At 42.8% G+C, this 24,969-nt stretch overlaps 1 protein-coding gene across 2 annotated transcripts in view; it reads left to right on the top strand.

Annotated features, from left to right (window-relative positions):
- The window catches only part of Inpp5a (inositol polyphosphate-5-phosphatase A), a 263,156-nt gene that overhangs the window by 52,693 nt on the left and 185,494 nt on the right, over nucleotides 1-24,969 (top strand). Inside the window, exons 2-3 of one of the 2 annotated variants that reach the window (XM_023708885.1) lie at nucleotides 17,385-17,473; nucleotides 21,427-21,468. Coding sequence is in view for 1 of the 2 variants with exons in the window: in XM_004625559.2 (XP_004625616.1) it covers nucleotides 21,427-21,468 (42 nt within the window). In the remaining variant the exon portion in view is untranslated. The remainder of the gene's footprint in view (nucleotides 1-17,384; nucleotides 17,474-21,426; nucleotides 21,469-24,969) is intronic. The other variant, XM_004625559.2, reaches the window with a different exon arrangement.

The raw sequence follows: 24,969 nt of genomic DNA, 5'->3' as shown, positions 1-24,969 counted from the left end.
TGTATTCTCTCTAAAGTAAATGTTTGTTTTAAAAAAAGGGTAATAAAAGAAAACGAGAGACAGGTAAAAAAAATCATAGTTTTTTTTTTTTTTTTTGATGTGTTTAAAAGTGAATTGTGCCTGTCAGTATACTTCCCCTGAAATACTTCTCTGTGTCTGTTTCTAATGAGCTAGGTCCTAGTTCAATATGTATTTAGTTTTTCGTTTGGTGTTTTGTTTTTGAGACAGAGTATTGCTTTGTAGTTTGGGGGGGGGGCTTGAACTTCACTTCGTACAGTAGCACAGGTACCTCAAACTCCAGGCGGTATTTATCACCTCAGCCTTTGGAGTGGTGGGATTACAGCCATGTGCCAACACTCCCATCTCTAGTTTTTCCTTCTGATATAAATTTATGTATGGTGAAATACATAAATCTTAGATGTACATTTGCTGAGTGAATATTGTTTAACCCAAGCCATATCAAAATACACTTGACCATGCCCCCAGGTCTTTTGTGCCCTTTCCCCACCAGTCCAGGGGGCCTGTGTGCGGATTTTTCTTGTAAGTCATTTGCTTGTGTGGATAGATGACATCATGGACATATGTTTTGTGGAAGGCCTCCATCTCTTGGCAGATGATGGTTGATTCCAGTTGCTGTCCTGACCAGAGGTGGTTCTTTTTTGTGGCCCAGCCACATTCTTTTGTAGGAATCATGACCTGAGTTTGTATAGTTGTTCTTCTATTGTTCAGTTTACCTGAACTCTTTGCATGTTTTGGTTCTTCTCAGCAAAGCTGCCATAACGTTCCCCTACACACCCTTTTGTGAACATATTTTCATATCTCTTAGGTAATTTTACCATGTGTGGCGTTAGTAGAGTGTATGTTTATATCAGAAACTGCCAGAGCCTTCCAATATGGTTATGCCATCTCCTGTTCTAAAAACATGAACATTTTAGTTATTTCTCATCTTTACTGTTTAGTATTTTAATTTTTCAATTTTAGTCTTCCTGGTGGACGTGCAGTGGTATCTCCTTGGGATTGTAATTGGCTTCTGTGGTGATGAAAGATTTAAGCATCGTTTTAGGTGCTTGTGGGTCATTTCTGTATCTTTTCCTTTTCTTTGTCTCCTTTTCTTCTTTCTTTTAGCTAATTGCCCCATCATATTTTATGTTCAGTTTTCAGTATGTTGTTTTGTTTTTGGGTTGTAGGAGTTCCTTCTGTGTTTTGGCTACCAATCATTGTGAAATGAGTGTTTTGTGAACATTTTTTTCTCAGGCTGTGGCTATCCTGTTCCTTTTTTTTTCTTTTTGTGTTTTGTGTTTTGCTTGTTTGTTTTGTTTGCTTTTGTTTTTGTTTTGAGACATGGTTTGCCTATATAATTCAGTCTGGTCTTCAGTTCACTATGTAGTCCAGGCTGGACTCAAACTCAGTGATCCTTTTTCCTCAGCCTCCCAACTATTGGGATTATAGGCTTGCACTCAGTTTCCCTTATTTTCTTAATGGTACACTCAATGGTCAGCAGTTTACAACCATGGTTTTCTTATGATGATTGCTTTCTGTGACCTAAGAAGTCTTTACTTCTATCATGTCGTGAAGGAATTTTTTTTCCCTTTTTGCTTTTATCTTCTATAGGTCGATTTTTGATTCTTCCCACATTAGTTTCTGTGTGCAATATGAGAGTGGTTGAGGCTTAGTTTCCCATACAGACCTCCACTATTTCACGACAAGCTTTTGTTTTCTGTTAGGTTGCTGTGGCAACTTTCTGGAAAATCAAGCTATACATGTGTGTCTGTTTTTGGGTTCCATTCTGCTTCCTTGCTGTTCAGTCTTATTTGCGAGTCCTCTGGATGACTTAGCTTCATGGTAAGTCTTGAGGTCAGTGAAATTTTTAACCATTCTCCCTTTGAGATGTTTTGCATATTCTGGGCATATTGCTTTTCCACATACATTTGAGTGCAGTTTTTCAGTTTCTACAAGAGCCTGCTGAGATTCTGACTTGGGTTGTATTGATCAATAGGATGGAAAATTGATAGCTCCCCAGTACTGTTTTCTGATTTGTAAGGTGGCTTACCACTTTAGCTTTTGAGGCTGTCTTTAATTTGACTGAGCAGAATTTTATAGTTCTCAGCATGGAAGTTTTATACGTCTTCTGTTAAGTGCATCCTTACGGAGTTTACATTTAAAAAAAATTTTTATTTATTTATTTGTGTGTGTGTGTGTGTGTATGTGTGTGTGGCCAGCTCAGCCCACTAGGGGGCGGGGCTGGCTGGCATGTGGTGCTGGGGGATTGAACTGCGGTCTCTGTACTTTGCTAAGCTTGTTCTAAGTAGGTGCTTTAGACCACTGAGCCATCTCACCAGCCCGAGTTTACATTTTTTGATGCTATTGTCACTGGTCTTTTTAATGGCGTTAGTATATGGAAAGACAAATGAGCTTTTACACATTAATCTTGAGTCCTATGGCTTTGCTTGGTCATAGCCTCTGTGGAGCCTATAGGGTTGCATGTGTAAACATTCTGTATCTGTGCATAAAGCATGGATATATCTTTCTCTCTAGGTTTTTTTTTTTTTTCCCCCCCGGAACCGGGGATTGAACTCAGGCCCTTGCGCGCTTGCTAGGGAAGTGATTATTCCACTGAACCATCTCCCCGGCCCTTTTCTCTCTCATCTTGATGCCAAATAGGCATCAGAAATACTGCATCATTGTTCTAGCAGGACCTGCTTCGACAAGTGTGAGTCAGAAGGGCTCTGTTTTAATAGGCCAAGTATTGGTTCGCCGCTGAGGATGGCAATGGTTGTTCTCCCTCCTCCTCATCTTTTATCAGATGGAGGATGTTTCTGTTACTTTACCTTGCTGAGAATTTTTACTGTGAAAGAATACTGAATGCCGTCAAGTGCTTTTCTGCGTCACTCACAAATAGCTTACAGTTTTTCTCCTTTATCCTGATAACCTGGGAAATCACCTTGATTTCCAGTGTTAGACTAGCCTTCCAGGGCCAGGCCTTCTGTGGTCCTCTCTGTTTGGTATGTGAGCCTGTTGCCAGAGGTACCGCTCTGTAGTTCTCTTTCTCTGACAGCCTCTGCACTGTCTTTACAGGGCCTCACACATGCTAGGCGAGCACGCTGCCACCGAACGATGTACATGCCAAGGGCGAAATGCTACCGATGGTGTTGCGATCTTCACTTTGTGTGGAATTTACCTTATCTGTACTCTTTTTGTGGGAAGGTTTTTTCCCTTGATACTAATCCAGGTTTGTTTTTTTTTTAAAACTAGATAAAGAGCTTTTTATTTCATTATATACTAACTTTTATTTTATTTATTAATTTATTAATTAATTTATTTTTTATGAGCAGAATATATTTATTGAGAAAGAAAGCTCCTGTCCCGAGAGAGGGACAGGAGGGGGGACCCGAGTGGGTAGTTCCCCTCTAACTTTTATTTTAAAGGAAAATACAGGTTCTTAAATGTACTTTTAAGGAAAAATAAACTTTTTTAAAAATTACTTTTTAAATAATAATTTGTTTTTTTTTTCCTGAATTTTCAAATTTGTGAGTATAATGTCATATATTGTTTTAGTTTTTAATATATAACAGTATCCCTCTTGGTCCGGATGTGGTAATCCCTGTGTCTTGCTCATCTTACTGGAATTTATTAGCTTCACTCATCTAATAGTACTGGCTCTTGGTATTGCTCATTTGCTTTACCATCTGCCTGCCTTCTTGGTGGCAGTGCTATGCTGGCCTCTGTCCTGCTCACTCTCAGGGACCAGGGGCATGGCCAGCTGCACAGGTAGCACTGAGCAGCTGGGTGACGAGTGGTGGGCTGCCTCATCCTTTGTGCCTCGCAGGTCTGGCCCATTCCTGTGCTACAGGGCTAATCTGGTGCTGAAATCAATCAATAGTACTGCAAGATCAAGGCCAGCCTGGGCAACTTTGTAAGACTCTGTCTCAAAATAAAGTTTAAGAAGAGCTTGGTGTAGCTCAGTGGTAGAGTGCTTTCCTAGAATGTCCAAGGCCCTTGGTTCATTCTTTAGTACCAAGGAAAAAAAAGGAAAAAAAAAAAAAAGTTAAGCTTGCTTTATTTCTTATAATTTGATCCTCTCTAATGAGAAGTTGTCATTTAAAATATATTATTTTCCAGGACACATTTTTTAGGGGAAGATACTCATTTTGTTATAAAATTTACTCAGTCCTTGCTGGTAGATTGAAGATTTTAAGAGTATGCAACTTCTGTATAATTTGGCAAACATTATAGAAATTAATTGATTTTTAACTTTTAATTAAAGAGGGTAATGTCTCTGAATTTATCCACCAGACCAAGATACCGGTTTTGTTTTTTACAGTACTTCCATTTTCTCTCCAATTCTCTTAATTTGTCCATCTGGCTAAAAGGAATACTATTGCAGGAGAGAACTGAGTATAGGAGGACTCTACAGTGCTCGGGAGGGGGACATGGGCAGGCTTTTCTCTTCCCAGGCTGTGGGGACAGTTTGAAGTTGTCACTTGGGGGAAGGCTCAATTGGTACTTCCTTTTACAAACTATTTCTGGCTTCAGAATATTCATACTGCACAGACAAGAGTGTATTCCTCCTGAAAGGAAACGGTTTTCCATCGGGATAAGCTTGTCGTGGGCAGGGTTTCCTGAAGAGTGCAATAGCAGTGCCCTGGGTCCTTGTGCCTACTGCTGGCCCACCAAGAGACCCACCACTTGTCCTTAGGAAACCTTGCTTGTACAACATCTGCAGGATTCAGGAGCCCACAGTACTTGTTTATTTTTAAGTGGTTTGTGTGTAAAAGTGCTGAAGAAGTATTTGAGAGAAGATGAGTTTCTGTTTGGTGCTGTCATGTGGTGTTTTTGGCGTACAGTGTGTGGCTTTATCACAAGTATCCTGGGATGTCTGGCCTCAGTGGTTTGCATTTAGGTCTACCTTAAATCCAGGGTTCCATCCCAACCTTCTGAAACTGACTTGTCTTTGCCCTGGCCAGGAAATAAAGCTTAGCTGCTGAAGGAGAGCTAGGTTTATTTGACAGGTGACACCAAACTCTGTAACTGACAAGCAGCCACACTGGCTGCATAGGTGGTCATTGGTCTCTTCTCACCCATGACAGTGCTATGAACCTTAGGTGAAAGGATTGTGGAGGTGTAGAAGGTACTAGATGGTGGTGGTGGTGCGGTCTGAAGTGGGGCTGTTGGTCCCCAACCCTAAGAGTCCCAGGAAGAAATGAGGCAGGGACTGCTGTCCATGTTGGTGCCATGGGGTATCAGCTGAGAATGGTTGTCTTGCTGAGATGGGCACTGCAATGTCTTTAGTCTTCTTGCATGACTGCTATTGGACTTATGTGGCCTGGACCCATGTGCTCACTGCCCTTCCTGATCTTCGTCAGCCCTGACCCTGTTCCTACCACCCAGTACTGCCTAGCATTTTTTTTTATGCTAGGATAGAATTGCACACCCCTGGATTGTAGTTCCTTCCTTAGGAGGTATCTGTATTTGAGAGGATTGGGATAGGTGGAACTGTACACTTTTGGTTAGTCCATATGTGTTCAAATACTTACTGTCTTCCCTACCTACATGGCTCTGGCAATAAGGGTGAATGCAAGAGAGATAGCCTATTTATCCCTAAGTGTGTTGTCTTATGGCCTTGGGGAGTAATCAGAGATGGCCTAGATTCCAGGGGGTGCACTCCATCCTTATCTGCCCTGAACAAACTGGGAGTATGGGTGTGTTAGTGGGGTTAGGGGCGATGCACTAACTCAATGTTAGAGATCCCTACAGTCCCATCTGAGAGTGATGACTGGAGCCAGTGCAGTGGGCAGTCACACAGCAGGAGAGGATTGGTCTGGGCTGGACTGCAGATGTGGGTACCAATGTAGGCTTGTGGGTGCCCCTCACAGACTCAGGATGTCCTGCTTTGTAGATTCTGGGATGCATGTATTTTCATTGTTAGTATGTCTGAAAAAAACAAAGGGTAGTAGGAGGTCAAAGCTTATAAGGTGGCTGCCATTATGCTCTGGGCAAGGGCCCTTGGGCACTGACTTCTTTTTCTGTGGTCTGATGACATCTGTCACCTCCTCCCTTTTTGAGGACTATGAAAGGACAGTTGTGCTTCTTTGCTATTTTCTCATCAGTCCCTCCTCCTCCTCTCCCTCCCCTTTCTTGTCTTTGAAAGTTATTCAGACACTATGAAGATTATTTGCATATAACAAATATTTTCACCCATTTTAATGCTTGTCTTTTTGTTTTGCCGTGTAAAAGTTTCTTATAGCAGTGAAACTTTTTCTTCTTAAAAGTTTTAATATTTGACCAGAAAATAAAGTTGCTTCTTGGCAGTTGGATCTTGAATCATAGTTTATCTTTTCACATAAACTTCAACAGTATCCTACCGAGTCTATCTGGGTGTAGTGGACACTTCCTGGCACATTTTGTTAGGTGTGTTGTAACACAAGTCTGTTATTTGTCTCTTTCAGGAAGATCTTAAGGTTTTTGTCTTACAGAATTTTTACATTAAGGGAAATTTAGTGCTAACAATCCTTTTCTATGTTGTTGTAAATGCGGCATTTCTCTTCAAATGTTTTCTGATTGGCTGTTATTTATATGAATATTTATGATGGCTGCTAATTTTGTATGTTGATTTTTTTGTTTGCTTTTTCATTTATGTATTTGGTACAAAGGTCTCACTATGCAGCTTGGACTCATAGTGATCCTCCTGTTTCAGCCTCCCTAGTGCTGGGATTATAGGTGTGCACCCCCACGCCTGGACTCTGTCTCCTGGACTCTGTCTCCGACTCAGTGTGCCCTGGGGTTGGGCGTGGGACCAGGGATTGTCCCTGTCTTTGCCAAAGAAGGCACTTAGTCTGCTGAGCTATTGTATGTTGATTTTATAACCTTCTGTTTTTCCTAAAATTCTTTATTGTTATTTAGTGTCATTGTTGACTCTCAGAGTTCTCCAATGTTTCATCCTATCACCTGCACACAGGTAGTTTAATTCTTCCTCCTCTGAGATTCTGGCTCCAGTGTGGCTTCCTTGGTTTCTGTTCCTGGGCTCCTGGGTGCAAGGTTAAGGGGTACTGTAAGCAGCAGGCCTCTGAGCCTTTTTCTGACCTTAGTGTGAATGGCAGCTGTCTTCCCTAGAGGTGGCTGGCATGAGGATGAGGATGAATACATATGGTGTATGTTTTTAGTATGAATAAATTACACAGCATTTGAAGTTGCTGCTCTGAAGTAAATGAAAAGGAGACTCAAAAAGCCAGAACATAGAACTCTGCTCTAACTGCAGGAATGTAGGAAGGTATTTATAAATCCTAATATTAATGAATGAAAATCACAGAAGCTGTAAATTAAGGAAATATCAAGTTGTTTGTTTTAAAATATAAGTGGTAAATATTTGATAATGCTAACAGACAGGATGGATAAACTGGTTAGTAATAGCATTAGCAACAGCATGACTCATACAGTTTAGCAGAGTTGTAAGATTGTTGGCTAATATTAAGATAAATTTTTAAGTTAGATTTTTTTTTTTTTTTTTGAGATAGGGTCTACTATGTAATTTAGGCTGGCCTTGAACTCATTATGTGTAGTCCTGGCCAACCTCAAACTAATGATGACCTTCCTGCCTCAGTTTCCTGACTGCTGGGATTATAGAGGCATGCTACCATGCCTAGCTTAGGTTAGATTCTTACCATAGACATGCCAAAATCCAGTTGGGAAAAAAATGTTAAAAATATATATCCTATTTCTCCCCCCCACACTTATAATATTAAAGATATTTATTAACAAGGACCAATATAGTCTTATACCTTTGTAGACTTCTGCCTAGGACTCTGGCTCACCCAGCTGGGTCCTGTGTCACTTGTGGGTAGGGCTCTGTTCTCACCCAGAGCCTTGATGTGGGTGCTGTCTGCTTTTAGGCTTCCTCTGGTTGGTGGTAGATGTCATTTCCTTGGACTGTAGGATTCTGGGCAGTTTTCTGGTGATGGGCTTGCTAGTAGTCTCTGACCTTTAGACTCTGAAATAGCTTATATGATAAGGTAAGACCCGTCTAGGATAGTCTTCCTCTTGGTCAACTCAAGGCCCACAGATGGTAGCATGTAATTACATCTGCAGAGTCCTTTTGAAGGAGTGCCATTTTTCCCTGTTCACCCTACTTTAAGTTGGGAGTTGAGGGATCCCCATCATGTGGCATTCTGCTTACTCAGCAAGTTCTTGAACATTGCTAGCTCACTGCAATTTTATCACAAATGGTAGGTGGCTTGTATCGAAAAACTTTTCACTTTGGGGGGAGGGTATAGAAATCAAACTCTAGACCTCATGCATGCCAGGCAGATGCTGTACCACTGAGCTAAATCCGCACCTGACCTTTTAACTTTTTAAGTGACCTTTATTTATTCCTTCTCCATCCTCCTTCCTTTTTGTAAATGCAGAATTTTGACTCCTAGCATTTTATTTTTCCTCCCTGAGGAACTTTTAAAACACTACTTGTGCATCCTAAATTTATTTATTTATTGGTGTTTTTCTAGTTTGCAGTTCAGCTTTTGTTTTGGGTAGTGGGTTGAACTCAGGACCTTGTGCTTCCAGGCAAGCCTTATGCCACCGAGCTATTTCCCATTCCCTAAAACATTGGGTGTAGAGAAGGTTTATTTGTTGCTGAGGAATTTTAAATTTCTTTTTCACTTTTATTTTATTTTATTTTTCTTTTTCACTTTTAAAAAATAATTTTTCTCTTTTCTTTCTTGATTTCTTTCTTTCTTTTTTTTTGGTTTTGTGAGATAGGGTCTTGCTATGTAGTTCAAACTGGCTTTGAGCTCACTGGGTAAACCAGGCTGGCCTTGAACTTGCAGCCGTCCTGCCTCAGCTTCTTGGCTGTTGATGTTTTCTTTCTGATATCACCACGTGAAATACTTGACTTTCTGCTTGAGTGATTTCTGTTGAGAACTTTTGTCTGTTACTGTTTCTCTGTAGCTAAGTTGTAATTTTTTATCTTTCTTTTTTCAAGATATTTTTGTCATTGTTTTCTGCTGTTTGATTGTGACATGCCCAGGTCTGTTCCCCATTCCCCCCGCCCCCATATTTGTCCTGCATGATGTTCTCTGATCCTCTCACATCTCTTTTTTTGGTCATTAATTTCAGAAAATTCTCAACCTCTATATTTCAAATATTTCTTCTCTATTCTTTTGTCATGGTACTCTGTTGACACATTTTATACCTCTTGTAATTGTCCCCGTTTTTGGAGTTAGTTTGTTTTGTTTTGGCAAAGTACTGAGGTTTGAATTTGTGGCCTTTACACTCAGTTACATTCAAGGCCCCCCTCCCTGCCCCTTGAGAAGGGAGCCCCCAAGATGCTGTCCTAGTTGCTTTTCTCATTGTTGAGACAACATACTCACCACCCACAGTTAAAGGAGGGAAAGCTTACTTGGCTCACTGTTGGTAGAGGTTTCAGTCCACAGCAGGCTGGCCGTGGCAAGGCAGGATGACATGGCAGAGGGCCATCACACAAGAGAAATAGTTTATGGCAAACAGGAGGTAGCAAGCATCAAGGGAAAGTGTCCCTTAAGTTTTACTCAGGTTACGCACCCTTAGGTTTGGGTAGCACTCACACCCGTAATCCTGGCATCCCACCTGCGTCAGGCCCAGCATCAGTTCCTCGATCCTAGCATCACATACCCATGATCTAGCCACATCTGAAAAGCCCCACCTGTGACTGTATGAGGCTTTGGGGGCACATGTGCATACAAGCCATACAGAGGCCCAGGAGGGACTTGAACTAGTGATACTCCTGCCTCATCCCTGTGGATGCTCCCACACGCTGGGATTATAGATGTATGATATCTCATTTAGTTTTGCTTTATTCAGTTCAGTCTCTCTCTCTCTCTCTCTCTCTCTCTCTCTCTCTCTCTCTCTCTCTCTCTCCCCCCCTCTCTCCCTCCCTCCCTCTCTCCCTCCCTCCCTCCCTCCCTCCCTCCCTCCATCCCTCCCTCCATGTTTGCAGTATATAATGCTTACATTCTTTGTGTAGTTGGTACATTTATATAACATTTTAATTCCTTTTTCACCCCCCCCCCATTAAAAATGTTTTTTGTATCTTTTTGTTTACTGCTGCTTTTTTTGGGGTCTGTTTCAGTCCTTTATAGTCCATCAGAGGCATTCTTTATGCTTGTTAGTTTTTTACTTTTTGCAGTAGTTTTGATTTTTGGTGTTTCTGCCACTTTGCTTAGATGGCCTGTCTGTTCTTGTACTTGTCCACTTTTCCATTGGAGCCCTAAGCATATTTAAATTTAAAATTCCTTTGCTAATAATTCCAAAATCTGAGTTTGATTCTGATTTGTGTTTCTGACTTAATTTTTTTTTTTTGTGTTTTAATGTCTTGGAATCTTTGCTTATATCTGGACACGATGTATCAGAGAGTAGGAGCCCAGGCAGATGGATGTTTAGCCTGAGCATCTGTATTTCTCTGGCATCTGGGATGCTGTGTCTAATGTCTACTGAAGGTGTCAGGGGCTTCACATCCATTGAGAGTGCTTGCTTCTGTTTGCTGTGTTACCTTTAGGCTTCTGTGACTTCATTTCAGAGAGGTGCTGGGACTGTGGCTCCTTGGGTGGTGGCATATCTTCGTGCTGGAGCCCTGTGGGTCAGGACAGGGGTGTTCGCTAGCCCATGATTACATTCCAACCTGGAACTCCTGTGCCTGGCTGTCCTTTATACCCTGTTCAGCCTCCCTGATAGGGTATGGATAGGAGGCCCCCTCTCCTGTGGGCCAGGCTTTTAGAAAATCCTTTGTCCTGGGACAGGACTGGGCTCTATAGTGCTCTGGGTACCTCTCCTGTCTCTTTGACAGAGTCAGGAAGGATGCTTCTCAGGGAATCTTTCATGACTCTGGGGATCTGGTGGAATTCGTAGTGTGAGAAGCACTCCTAAAATTATGACCCTGGACTTACTCTTTTTTAAATTGGTCTGTGCTCAGCTTCCAGCAGCTTGTACAAATTACTTTCTGCATGTTTCTACCACTTACGGTTCCTTTTCAACATGAGTGGGTCTCAGGTGTGATTTGTGTGTGTGTGTGTGCTTGTTCCTGTAGACTAGGTGGTGGCTTTCTCAGTCATTGGTGTTCACATAGTTGGCCTTCTCCTATCATGAGGAAAAAGAGAGGACTCTCAAGATCTTTCTATGTGGAGTTATAATAAGCACTTGATTTTCTTCAATTTGTCAGTATAGTAACTCATGTGCTGTTCCTAATACTGAATCATGCATGTGTTTCTTAACATAGTCCGTATGGCTTGATGTGGGAAGTTTTTAATATGTTTGGGATTTGTGTTGATAACTATAAATGATATTGGTTTGAATTTTTTCCTTTGTATTTACTGTGTTTATCATGTTTATGTATTGTTTGTTGCATGATAGTTTTCCTTTTTAATCTACAGATGTTCTGATGATGTAGGCATTAACCACTTGTGACTGTTAATCTTTTTTTTTTTTTTTTAAATGTATTTAGTACAGGGTTTACAGGGTCTCTCTACACAGATTAGACTCGTGATTCTCATTTTTCCAGCCTCCCAACCCCTGAGATTACAGGCATATATGCCACCACCCCTAGTCTCAATTGTTCTTTCAGTGTGCCCCGGGGGCGGGGCTGGCATGGTATGCCAAGGGTTAAACCTAGGCCGCAGCTCTCTGCCTAAGCAGGTGCTTTAGTCTGCTGACCTATCTGGCTGGCGTGATTGGTTTTTTTTTTCCCCCCTTGGTGTGATTGTTAATCTTAAATTAATAAAAATGACATAAATAACACTCAGTTATTTAATTATACTAGCCACATTTCAGATGCAAACTTGGCTCTTGCAAGTAGAGAATATTTCCATCATTACAAGAAGTTCTGTGAAACTGGCTGTCCTGGGGTCTGAAAAATTCTCACGAAGCTGGAAATGTTCTTTTATCTGCCCTGGACAGGCCAGGGACTACCAACCCTAGGTGACTTTTGCGCTGGTGTACATGTGTGCACATGAGGATTGCATGGGAGGGGTGGTAGATGGTGTGAACTGTGGATATTGATGTGTGATGTGTGTGTGTGTGTGTGTGTGTGTGATTAATGTGTGTTCCAGCTGGTGGTCTTTTTCTGGCTTAGCAGCATTTTATGCAGTCAGGAAATAGGCCCATCAGCTGTCAAATAGGCTGCAAATATTTTGTCTTTGTCTCTTGCCTTTTTCTGTTGTCTATAGTGATTAGCGGTTATTTACAGCACTGGCTAAAGGGTTTTGAATACTTTTACTGCTTTCTTTCTCAAATCTTCAAAATTAAGAGTTAAGTGTGAAAATAGTACCTGGTAATTATGGGCATATGGAAAAATAAATGGAAACGCAATAACTATTCTTCAAATGCAACCAACTTCAAAATCCGCCCCCCCCCCCCATCTTTTTTTCCCTTCCAATTTACCTTTTAAGAATGCGATCAAGGGAGTTCAAAGCAGCCTGCCTTTGGAAACTTCTGAGATGTGCTGGGCTGCCTGGCACCTTCTAGGTTCTTCATGGAGTCCTCACGGATTTGTGCAGGGTGAGTCTTGCATCAGTGCTGGCTGGCTCCTGAGAACACAGGGGTAGTGGGCACCAGTCTCTGCCGGCTCTCTGTAGGTGCTTGTGCTGGCTCACAGTTGACTGCTGGTAGAGTTGTTTGGGAGCATGATTTGTGTTTCATGTACTTCTTTGGGTATAAGCTTCTTCCATGTAAATTGTGCTCACTGTCAATTGTGTAAATGTTTGTAAACTGTGCCTCACATAATGGTTATCATTTTAACCCTATGTAATTGTGCTGTTCAGTGGCTTTACATGTAATTTCTGTGTGTTTTGGCCATCACCTTATCATACCAACACTTCTATTCTGGAAATTCAGTTTTGCTGCCTCTGTCTTTTTCAGGGCATGTTCTGTGTTGATGAACTTTCTTTGATACTCTTTGGGGGCATTCTAATTGTAATCCTTTTATAAGTGATGTTGTTATCAACTTCTTTGGGTACAAAACATTTTTATTATTTCAGTTTTTTTAAGGATTACCTTCTAGAAATAAAATACCATTTTGGGAAGGAATGCATATTATAAGCATTTTTTCCATGCACAGTTTTGATAATTTGTGTTCTTCCACAAGAGTATGAAAAGAATTTTAAGGTAGTTAAAAGAAAGAAAAGATGTGTACTTTGTGTGATATAGGAGCAAAACATACAAAGAGCTGGACCCAGCCCCTAGGCTGAAAGGACAGTATTTGTTTAAGACCTGTTTTTTGTTTGTATCCTTTATTCTTTAGTAGCTATTGAAAATAGCTTCATTAACCAAGCATGGGCTGTGACTATGAGGGAGCCTTGTGCAGAGCTGCCCTGGGAAGAGGTCCAGCCTGCTTAGTTGCTGCTCCACCAGGCAGGAAAAAGTTAAGAGTTGGTGGTGAATGGCCCTTACTTGAAGGGTGTCAGTTAGGCCACATCTAATTTTATAAAAGCTTGAAGCATGGCTACATTTAAAACAATCCATTTTGGTCTTCTGTCTCATCAGAAGAGCACTCTTAAGTGTGTACACACACATCTGAATGCCAGTGTGTGCAGCCATGTGCATGTGTTGGTGTTCATGTGTACTTGGCTGTATTTTGATGTTGAAGGTTCCAGTGACAACTGTGGTGCATCTCAGTGTGTATGTAGTTGTCTTACTGCCACTTTCCTCCCAGCAATCTTGGGAGAGCGGTTCAGATGTGATCAGGTAAGGTGGATGGGCTTGTGTTCAGCAGGGCCTCAGGGCGCCTGCCCCACTCACTTCCTGGGTATTAGGGTTGTTTTACACCCAGATTTGCCTCGAAGTGAATATGGTGTCTTGTTAAATTCTTACATTTAGTGGGGCTAGAGTCAGGGAAGGTATTAGGATGTCAGGTTATAATTTCAGTTATAAGTTTTAATAAATTGTGTTTTTCCTGACATCTTCAGGGATACATCAGGAAAGTTAGACACTAGGGGTACATGTGAGGTAGGGATAGTTTCATGTGAAGATTTTTTAAAAATCTTGAAATCTTGATTATGCTGGGATTTAGCATATCTCCGTATACCTCTGTTATTTCTAGTGTCTTGTCATTTTGGTCTGTGTTGCAGGATTGCTGTATGTTTGGTGACCCTAGGCTTTATTGTATCGGCTTGATTTTCTCTGTCCTAATTGGGTTGGGTAGTGGGATCTTTTCTGTTGGGCTTGGAACTGTTCTTTTTTCTTCCATGACTAAGAGTAAAATGCAATAATGAATATAAATCAACTCCCCAGATATGCCTATCCACAGCACATACTAGTGCTAGCTCTGTTTACTAGGTCTAGCTACTCCCTCACCTTTATTTTTATGTGGTAAATAAAATAAGCATGACAGAATTTCACTTTGCTCTCTCCTCATTGAGTAGCACCCTTGTCAAGTCACGTAAACACATATGAAGGTCTATTCTTGGGCGCTCCATTTTGCTCTGTCCATCTGTGTCTGTCTGTGCCAGGACCACATTATTTTGACTACTTACAGAAAGTGTGAGACCTCCAGTTTGTTTTTCTTTTCCAAGATTATTTTGGCTATTCAGGGCCTCTTGAGATTTCAAATAAATTTTAGGATGGATTTTTTTGTTTCTCCATGCAAGTTTGGGATTTGGGCAGCATTTTTTTTTTTTTTTTTTTTTAACAGTATTAGGTCTTCTAATCTGTAAATACAGAATGTCTATCTATTTGTTGGTGTCTTATTTAGTTTCTTTCCACAACATGTGTTATTTTTCAGTGTACAAATTTTGCTTCTTTCTACTCATTTGTTCTTTTCTTTCCCATAATTTTATTGAGAAACAAATAGCAATGAGACAGTTTCAAACCAAATTGGTAGGACAGTTTCAATACTAACACATTGTATACATTTTTCCTAGTGGTTAATTGCTGTACAAAATGCAGACATGATATCCTATTTATAAACACCATTAGAACAAATCCCTCTATTCATTAAGAGAATGTAACTATATATCTGTCCTAACCACTTTGAAACACAGATACAAAGTAGACATTCATCTGTATCCCCTTTTTTTGTTAAGTTCCCATTATTTGAATATTATAGATGTGGGGTGCCAGGGAGATGGCTCAGTGGAATAAGCGCTTCCCTGGCAAGCGCAAGGGCCTGAGTTCAATCTCCGGTTCAGCAAAAAAAAAAAAAAAAAAAAAAAAAGAGAATATTATAGGTGTGTAAATTCAGCAAAATATTTAAAAGAGTTCAGTAGTCCATTATAGTACTGGGTCTTCCACTTCACTGGCAATGTCAGAAATTGTTGACCTGAGTCCCCTACAGCTCAACATAACACCATGGATTTACTTCTTATACTTCGTTTTTATACGTTTCTGCTGGATAGTTAAGACCAAGGTAAAGCAGGACCTATGCAAGGAGAGTTGTAGCTTTTGGTTCTGATAAGGTCAGTGAAATGCCCTCAGGATTTATCCTGAGATCCTGTACCTCAGATTGTAGAACCTTTGTCAGTGTCAGCAATGTGGATGAGTCACGGCCATTGCTTGGCCAGGTAATTTCTTTTGACGTGAAAAAACTTCTCAGTAAGAGCAGGTCCCAGTTGTTAATTCTTTCAACTGTTTCCCATGTGCTTTGATTTCTGTTCATGAAGTCTTTGCCTACCCCTATATCTTCAAGAGTTCCTCCCACTTTCTCTTCCAGGAGATTTAGTGTCTCCGCTTTAATGTTTAGATCTTTAATCCATTTTGACTTTAGTTTAGTGCATGGTGATAGACCTGGGTCAAGTTTTAGTTTTCGGCATGTATAGAGCCAGTTTTTCCAGCACCTTTTGTTACAGAGGCTATCTTCTTCCAGTGAGTATGTTTGTCCCCTTTGTCAAAGATAAGGTGGCGGAGTGTGTTCGTAGGGGCTTCAGCGTCTTCTGATCTATTCCATTGATCTCAGGTCTATTTTGTTGCCAGTACCATGCTGATTTTATCACAGTAGCCTTGTAGTATAATTTCAAGTCAGGAATTGTAATGCTTCCTGCCTTCTCTTTATTGCCCAGGATTGCCTTCGCTATTCTATGTCTTTTCTGGTTCCAGATAAATTTTAGGAATGATTTCTCTACCTCTATGAGGTGCATTTATTCTTTTTTAAAAAATTTATTTATTAATTTAGTTATTTGGTACAGGGTCTTGTGGGGTACGAGGGATTAAACTCGGGACCTCGCACTTACCAGGCAGGTGCTTATGCAACAGAGCTATATACTCAGCCCCTTATGTATTCTTTTTGATGTTATTTTAAGTAGAATTGTTTGTTATTAGTGGTCAGACACGCTACTGATTTCTGTGATGATTTTATGTCTTACCACTTTGCTGAATTTGTTTGCTGTAAGAGTTATTTTGTGTTAGATTTTTAGAGTTTGGTACATCTAAGATAGCTTTGAACAGATTTAATTTAATTTTCTTCTTAAGTTTGGATGCCTCTTATTTCCTTTCCTTGCTTGATTGATCTGGTGAGGGTGGTTGGTAGTATGTTGGGCAGCATGGGCATGAGCAGGGACACCCTTGCTTTGCTGTGGTCAAAATGAGCTCTCAGTCTTTCTTTGTTGGGTGTGACATTTGCTATGGATGATTTTTTTTTTTTTTTTTTTTTTTTTTTTTTTTTTGCGGTACCAGGGATTGAACTCAGAACCTTGTGCTTGCCAGGCAAGTGCTTATTCTACTGAGCTGTCTCCCTGGCCCGATGATTTGGTTTTGAGTGTTAAAATTGTAGGCATTTCACCCACATTCTTTTCTTGGCTTTCGTACCTAGAAAGGAACCCTCCTCTAGCCACGTATATGAGAGCAGCTGTTGGCTTATATGTTCTTTTGATTCGTTTGTGGTTTCAAGTTCTATGCTTACTTCCTGAATTCATCTGGAGTTTATTTGTGGAATAAAGAAATGATCTAGCACAGCGTTTTATAATAAATACTTAGCTAGTTGGGTAGTATTCCTTATCAATTACTCCCTTTCCCCCCGTCATATACCTTGTTACCTCGTTCAAGCTTCTTCCTTGCCTCCTGTGGTTGTTAGGGGAAGAGACTTGCTTTTTGGAAAAGATTGTTAGGCTGCCCATCTGATGTTTCTCTTTCTCTGTTTGTATATTCTCTGTTAGACATGTGTAACAAACATGCTAAAAAGTTAATCTCAACTCTTAACATGTTTCCCACTAGAGTGGAATGACTTAGGAAATCTTTTTTTTTTTTTTTTACTTTCCCTTAGAAAAGACTAAGAAAACCACAAATCACCCCTAAATCCCACCTCCGCCCAAAGAGTCAACATTCACATGTAATGACTGTCATTACGAACTAGGAGCCTAGTGAGAAAGCTGGTTGGTGCCCTGACATCCATCACTCTCACCTTGAAGGGTTGAATTCAATTCTGCTTGAATTGCCAGGGGGAAGAGGCACTGAGCTGAAACTGAAGGCACTACTGAATCTGAGATAAACATTTGTGGTGCAAGAGAGCTAGCTCTAAAATTCGAAGGTAAAATACTTTTAAAAACTTTAAGAATGTAGAGTTTAAGATTACATTTAATTTTAGACTGTGTCAGTGGATCCTTGTCCTGTCTTGAGAGATAACTGTTCTCAATCAGCCTCTCACCTCCTGATCTGGTACCTGTCATTTTCATCTGCCAGACTAACATCTGGCTCAGTCACGTATTCATGCTTCTTCACTACTAGCCTCAGTTCTGAATCTTTATGAAGGGAGCCAGAGGATTCCTGAGTTCTGTTGTATTATTAGATTTTTTATTCTTTGTTTGTGGTTTGCCTTTGCTGCCCATCTTTTTCCCTCCCTCACTCCCTCCCTCCCTCCCTCCCTCCCTCCCTTCCTTCTTCCCTTTTTCCCTTCTTCCCTCCCTCCCTTTTTCCCTTCCTCCCTTCCTCCTTCCCTCCCTCCCTTCCTCCCTCTCTCTCTTTCTTCTTTCTTCCAGGAATACTATCCCTGTCCAGGTTTTATTGGTCTTCCCTTCCTTCCAGAGAATTTTTTCTTTTGGTACTTGTTTCTGGATACATTTCTGTTTTGGGTTCTGCTGTTTGTGTATTCCTGCCCTGTACCATCAACATAATCTCAGACTCTTTCCCTGGCACCATGTTCTTCTCTTGTGGCTTCACTTTTTTTTTTTTTTTAAAGATTTATTTATTTATTTATTCATTCATTTTGTGTGTGTGGCCAGCTCAGCCCACCAGGGGGCGGGGCTGGCTGGCATGTGGTGCTGGGGGATTGAACCGCGGTCCCTGTGTTTTGCTTAGCTTGTCCTAAGTAGGTGCTTTAGACCACTGAGCCATCTCACTAGCCCTTCACTTTTGAAGTATAATACCAAACCTTGTTTTTTGTTGCATCATTACTGGAAAATCCTTCACTCCTGACCCTTGTTATTCTGTTAGGCTCATAGGGGCAGACACTTCTTGATCTAACCCTTTTTGGCTATCTTTGCTCCAAAACTCAATGATGGTTAAACAGGTTGTTATTGACATCACTCATGCACACTGTGGTTTATAGGGCTAGGAGGAAATGTCCTGTTTCTGGGGATAGTCTGCAAGCAAAGGCAGGAAAAGAAGGTGATGAAGCTTGCCTGCTCATGATGGGCAGACTTAGGATTGGTTGTTGAGGCCAAGGAGGATCAGTGACCAAGGAACAACCAGGCTTTAGAGGAGATGGTTTTCGGTCAGGCCTCAGAGCAGCATGGAGTCATTTGAGGATCTAAAGCAGTGCTAGGCAGAAGGTCAGGAGGTTAGGCCCTTGTCACCATGAAGGTCTGCAGGGCCTTTGTTCTTTACTGAAAGGGACAAGGCACCAAAGAGTTACTAGGCTGTTGTTGTTCAGAGATCATCCTGGTTGCAGCATGGAGCAAGCCTGGAAGGGGTGAGGAGGAAGAGGTAGGGAGACCTCATTGGTGAAAGTGATAGAGTGCCTCACTTCTGCTCATTGGCGTCAGGGAGGGTGGTGAGACGTAGGTGGTGTGTATGTACTATGATGGTAGAGGAACAGGACATGGTGAGGGATTGCACACTCCAGCTAACTGCAGTCTTTGGGAGGGCTCTCGGGAGGTAGACTGAGGTCATGGGAATGTCCTGGGCCAGAGAGGGACAAAGTCCAGACAGTGGGGACATAGCACAGTGAGAACTGGGAGGGGCTATGGAGTGCTTCTGATCACTTGGCAGACTTCCAGAATGCTCATGGAAGTCTTCTCACCATTTCTGTGACCTTGACTGAGAGTTGGGTGGGTACGCCAAAGGTATTTAAAGTCTTTTCTGTAGAGAATCTCATATTGCTTCACTGTGTTTTTCTCCGTCTGTTAAGTATTTTTAGTCATTCATTTAGATTTGCAGTCAGAGTACTTCACATCTCTGAGTGGCCTCTTATAAACAGCAAACAAACATGGTCATCTTTCTCCAAAGCACTTTATTAGGGCTGTTTGGTGTGAAGACGTGGTGCCTCCACATTCAATGTGGGATACAAGTCAGATTAAGTACCTGAATGAGATTGTGACCCAAGAATTGGCCTGGAGGAACCTGCTGTCCTAAAGCACTTCCACTGTGCATAAGTAGCTGGTGCTTGCTTTTGCACTTGTGCCTGAGGTGGCCTTGAGAAAATCTGCTGGCAGGGTCCAACCTGGGGCTCAGAAATCACATGTAATGATCCAGCATCAGTTAGGCACTGAGATGGGCTGTGCAGGACCTCTGATTGCTTGATTTCTGACCCATTTCACAGATGGGGAGGGAGCTGTGCTTATGGTGGTATGAAGGTGTTGTGCTTCTTTTCCTATGTTTGTCCATTCTGTTCCAATCTTTGCTCAACTCTGGTTTGTGCTCTTGCGATGTCCTGCTAATGTGTCTTGTAAGGATGAGGGAGGTTGGTGATGCCTCCTACATGTGGTAAACAGGACTTGGGAGTCCTGCCTGGGCATCTGTCTCAGTGTTAGTTGTTGCCCAGGGTCTCCGACATGCTCCCCTGTGGTCTGCGAGGCTCTTTTTCCCCTTCACTGATTTATCAGAAGTTGTATTTTCCTGCTTCTTGAGAACACAAGCTAGCAAAAGGAAGAATTTGACTGAGATGGAACATTGGCTTCAGTGCTGGGGCCCACAGTACAGGCCTAGCTGTGACGAGTCAGCCTGGACCTCTCTCTCCACTTCATGTCACAGTTGCAGCAGGGCCCTGCCTATCGGGGCTGAGACAAGGGAGGAGGCTTTAGTCCCAGTGTCAAGGGAGGAAGGGAGGACTGTTTTTGTTTGTTTGTTTTTTCCTATTCATTATATTTAGCACCTTAGTTTTTTTTCTTTTTCTTTTTGCAGTACCAGGGATTGAACTCAGGACCTTGTACTTGCCAGGGAGGCACTTAAGCCACTGAGCTATATTCCTGACTTCTTAGCCATTTTTGTATGTCTAGTTCAGTAGTGCACAGTATGTTCTCATCCCTGTTGAACACACTGTGGGATGTTTCTGTCTGGTTAGCTCCACTCACTGGACACAGATTGCACTCCCTCATGGTGTGAGTTCTAACAGAGTGCTCCCGGGAGCATCTGTGTGCATACCGGGTAAATGTGTGCTGCCATGCCTGTCTCCCACATGACTAGATTTTGGTGGCTTCAGGTGGAGGGTATTGGTGACCTGGGCTCACCAGGGTCATCAGGCAGGGTAGCCAGCCCTCAGCTTATCTACTCCCTAAGCAGAACAATTTCAAGGCCAAACCAGATCTGAACCTGACCCTGGCCAGGAGCCTTCTCCCTGGGTGCCTCTGTGTGTGTGTGTGTGTGTGTGTGTGTGTGTGTGAGAGAGAGAGAGAGAGAGAGAGAGAGAGAGAGAGAGAGAGATGGGGGCTTCTGTGGTGTCCCTATCAATTGCTCTTGAAGGATTCTGACCATTGCACCTGGTTCTCTGAAAGCTGCTCTCTATTTCTCTCTTCCCTGCCTCGAGCGCATAGAAATACCTACCACCTTGCTGGTGGTGTTGGCAATTTTTGCTCCATGAAGTCCTGCTGAGCTGAGTTTCTTATGACATAGCTTTGGCGAGGCAGGATGTGTATTGGAAATATGCCAGCACCTTGCTTGTTGCCTCTTAAAGGCTGCTTCATTTCTGTACTGTCTCTTTCCTGAGAGGTGTCTAAAAGCTTGAATCAGAAATGCAGTGCTGTTTCCATCCTCCACCCCATGCACTTGGCTGGGGACAGAGCAGGGCTGTTACCTATATAGGGGCATGGCACTATGTGTCTGCCCTTGGAGAGGTGAGTACTGCTTTGCTTTGTGCCACAGTGACATCTCTTGGAGTGTGGTCTCCTATTGAAAGTTGAATCTCCCTGTGTAGGAAAGGGTCCTCGGTGCATGTGCTCAGCTTTTGGCTGTAAGGCTGCTCCGTGAGCTTCCTTACTGAGGTTTCTTGCTGCTGTTTGGGGACACTGTCTGTAATTTGACCGTCTTTTCTTTTTTCTTAATTTACAGCCAGAAAACCTGCAGAAGAACTGGCTTCGAGAATTTTACCAGGTAAGAACTACTGCGAGTGTGCCTTTTCAGAATAGCTACTTGTGTGATGCATATTTGTGGTATTTCCACATGAGGGTCAGATCTTGTCTGTGTGACAAGCTTGTGTGGCTGTCACTGTATGGAAAGCAGGCATAGCTATTTCTGACTCAGATGGGCTTCATGTATGTGTTTGTTTTGTTTGTTTATTTAGTACTGGGAATTGAACTCCGGGCCTTGAGCTTGCCAGGCAGGTGCTGTGTCCCTGAGCTATATCCCCACTCACATCTGTGTGTTGTTCCTAGTCTTCCACAGAGGCCACTTTTCATGTTCTGGCTCCCACTGAGCCCATGATTCATTACTACTGTGGTTGGGTTTCTGTAGCATCATGAGTAGAAACTGTTGTTTTGCAGGAGGATCCCATTGGTGCCATATGAGGCCTGGATGGGCACCCAGACAGGCAACATTGGCACATGGAAGGGTCACTGGGAGCTTGGGTGGCTTTTAGGATGGTGCTTTTAGGATGAGGTGCAGATTCCTTCATTGACCATCAAGCAAATGAATTTATGGTACCTGTGCTGTGTTGTATTCTGTCTCAGACATGGGGACATGGCTCAGAGAAAAAACAGAAGTCTCTGGTTCCCTCAGCACATATTCCAGTGTATGTGTGGGGGAGATGGGAGATTAACATGAAGAGGAGGAGGAGGAGGAAGAGGAGGAGGCCTGCATGTAATTTCATGGTTTCCCCTGGGTAGGTGATATCAGGCTGCTCTGAGGGGTAACCTTGTGGTTGAGACCTGCAGAGTATGAAAAGGAGAGATGCCAAGGAGGGCCTGGGGGTGACTGGGTGTCTGCAGTCCAGAGAGAGGGCCTGTGTAGACTGACCACAGATGCTTGGAGTTTGTGGTCTGTGGCAGGGCCAAGTTGGGCCTGAAAGCATTCACATTCCCTGGCTTCTTTGGTTGTTTGGTGGAGGTGGGTGGGGATGGGGCTGGAGTAGGAAACCAGGCTACCTGTTGGGAGCAGTGTGAAAATGGACACCCAGGGCCTATGAAGCATGCCTGTCTATAGCCTTATAGGTTGCCTGAAATGCAGGCAGAGGTGGAGATCGGAGGTTGTATTGTGGGCAGTGATCCATGCTGGACATCTTGTGATGGTGTGTGTGTGCGCGTGTCTGCCTGGCCAAAGCCCTAACACCCTACGAGATACTCGGATAGCATTCCTTCCCTTTCACCTCCATGAGTATCTGCATGGGTGTTTAGAAGCAGTCATTCAATATTTGTAAACCTCTTGTCTACCAAGTATTGCACTTGATTCTGGGACAGAGAACTCTGTGGAGTAGTTAAGACTTAGCTGGGGAAAATTGTGGAAGAAGAACATTTGTTGTGGGGAAAAAGGAGTTGGCAGTCTGAGGAAGAACTCAAGTAGTGAAGAGACAAAGGAAAGTGTATCAGAGAAGGGTCTCAGCAGTAAGAATCCCTGTCAGAGGAAAGTCTCAGCAAGGGGAAGGGGAGGGATCCTTCATCAGAGGAAGTTGTCAGACAGTGAAATATACATGGGAAGGCTCTATCAGAGGAGGGTTTCCAGCTGACCTCATAGTTAGGACCTGGACCCTGTGGGTCACAGGGCTGCTGCTTTCTAGATCTTGTGGAAGGCAGTGTGAGGTGAGTGATAGGGGTTTCTGTGTAATATTTTATTTGTTTATGAACCCCATGTGGGCAGTGGGCATATATTTCTCCATTCTTGCAGTCTCTGGAAAGGTACTGTTCAAATCCTTTGTTTGGACCAGAAAGCAGACAGGCTTGGAAAGAGTCCCCGGGCCATGTGGGAGATAGCCATAATGGGAGATGGCAGTGTTTTGTGGATTATGAACCAGCTCCAAGGACAGTACAGGGTTAGTCACCTATCCAGGATTGCCTACACACAGGAGGTAGCAGAGGTCCCATAGGCCACAGTTATAGTATGGCTATGTTAGGGAACATGATATGAGAACAAGATGGTGATGGCCCCTCTTGAAGTTCTGATCACTGTTCAGGTCTGCAGGGACTCTGTGTGGCCGGCAGCACATATAGCCCAAAGGGAACCTGCCTCCTCACACAGAGAGCTTTGGATTTTCTGCTCTCTGGGTGTGGAGATTGGTTGGGGAGACAGGGTCTTTTGTGCTAGGTGTTTAGCTGGTGACAAATGGAGTCTTTTCCTGTAGGTAGTAAGGAACCAGTCCTTCTTGGGGGTAGGGCAGCCTCTGATGTCCTGCCTGGACCTTTATGGAATATGCTAAGAGGTGGTGTTCATTCTTTATAGATCCTTGGATCGGTGCTTATAAGACAGTACTAGGTGATTCCTAGTCTGCTGACAAAATAGAGGCAGGAAGTGATGAAGCCATGGACTCCTGTGGGGGAGGGCCATTAGAGACAGTCTGAGCGTAAGGCCCACCAATAGGCGGGAGCCCTACTTTGAACAGTTCCAGGAAGGGCACCATCTTGGCTCTGTTCTGTGTTCTTCCCACATGACTTATGTGGGCTTCTGCATCCCATGGTAGGACTTGATACAGTTCCCAGGGCTCTCCCTAGTGCTGCACAGACTGCTCTCTCTGCTCTGCCACTTGATTGTGCCCTTGTACATACTAGTCTGAAAAAGGAGTGAGAATGGGACAGGCCCTGTTCCTATATCCAGAAAGGAGGGACATGGGAATGAACATATAGCCTGTCCTCTGATGTGTGCTGAGTGAGAATGAAGTGTTCATGGGAAAGTCTGGGAATTGAGAGAACTATAGACCCCTGTACATGTCCTGGCATATCACATATAGTGGCAGTGTCACAGACACCCCACAGTGAATTTCAGAGCCATTGCCTCTGTCCATTCTTTTGTTCATACATCATTCAGGCACAGAGTAGCACATTTGGGAAGTATTGTGAACAGGACACACTACCCACCTTGCAGAGCATCTGTCTCACTGTAGCTGAGAAGTGAGGGTGGGTGGAGGAGCTCTTTTTGTTAGAGAGACTGGCCTAGGGCCAGGGATATAGCTCAGCAGCGTAAGTGCCTACCTGGTAAGGTAAATTCAATCCGCAGTACCAAATATAAATTGTGTGTGTGTGTGTGTGTGTGTGTGTGTGTGTGTGTGTGTGTGTGTAGGGAGAGAGAGAGAGATAAGGGGGCAGCAGGCTGGCCTGTAATCTGAAGGATTAGGAGAAGTTCTGCTTTTGCTGGTTGAGTGCTGATTTGATGCTTCAAGCTCTGTGAATGAGGTAGCTAGGAAGTCTGGTTTAACTTTCTTAGTGTTATTGTTGATGAAGAATGTGTACTTCAGTGTCAGCTTTCAGGAATAGGGACCTATCTGACCTTTCTCATAGCTGTAACTTCAGCATCTGCCTGTCTGCACATGGTATGTGCATAGGAGTTACTTGTTGACTAACATTCTGAAGACATTGAAAAAGGCAAAGAGTATAAATAAATATTTCCTCCAGTCCCAGTTTGACCTCCAGGTTGAGGTATATACTTCACCTAAATGAGTCTTTTTTTTTT

Source organism: Octodon degus, unplaced genomic scaffold (assembly GCF_000260255.1).
Source record: "Octodon degus isolate 3935 unplaced genomic scaffold, OctDeg1.0 scaffold00010, whole genome shotgun sequence".
In the NCBI taxonomy this organism is placed as follows: domain Eukaryota; kingdom Metazoa; phylum Chordata; class Mammalia; order Rodentia; family Octodontidae; genus Octodon; species Octodon degus.
Note: the sequence above shows the minus strand (reverse complement) of the source record. Positions and strands in the feature narration are given on the sequence as shown.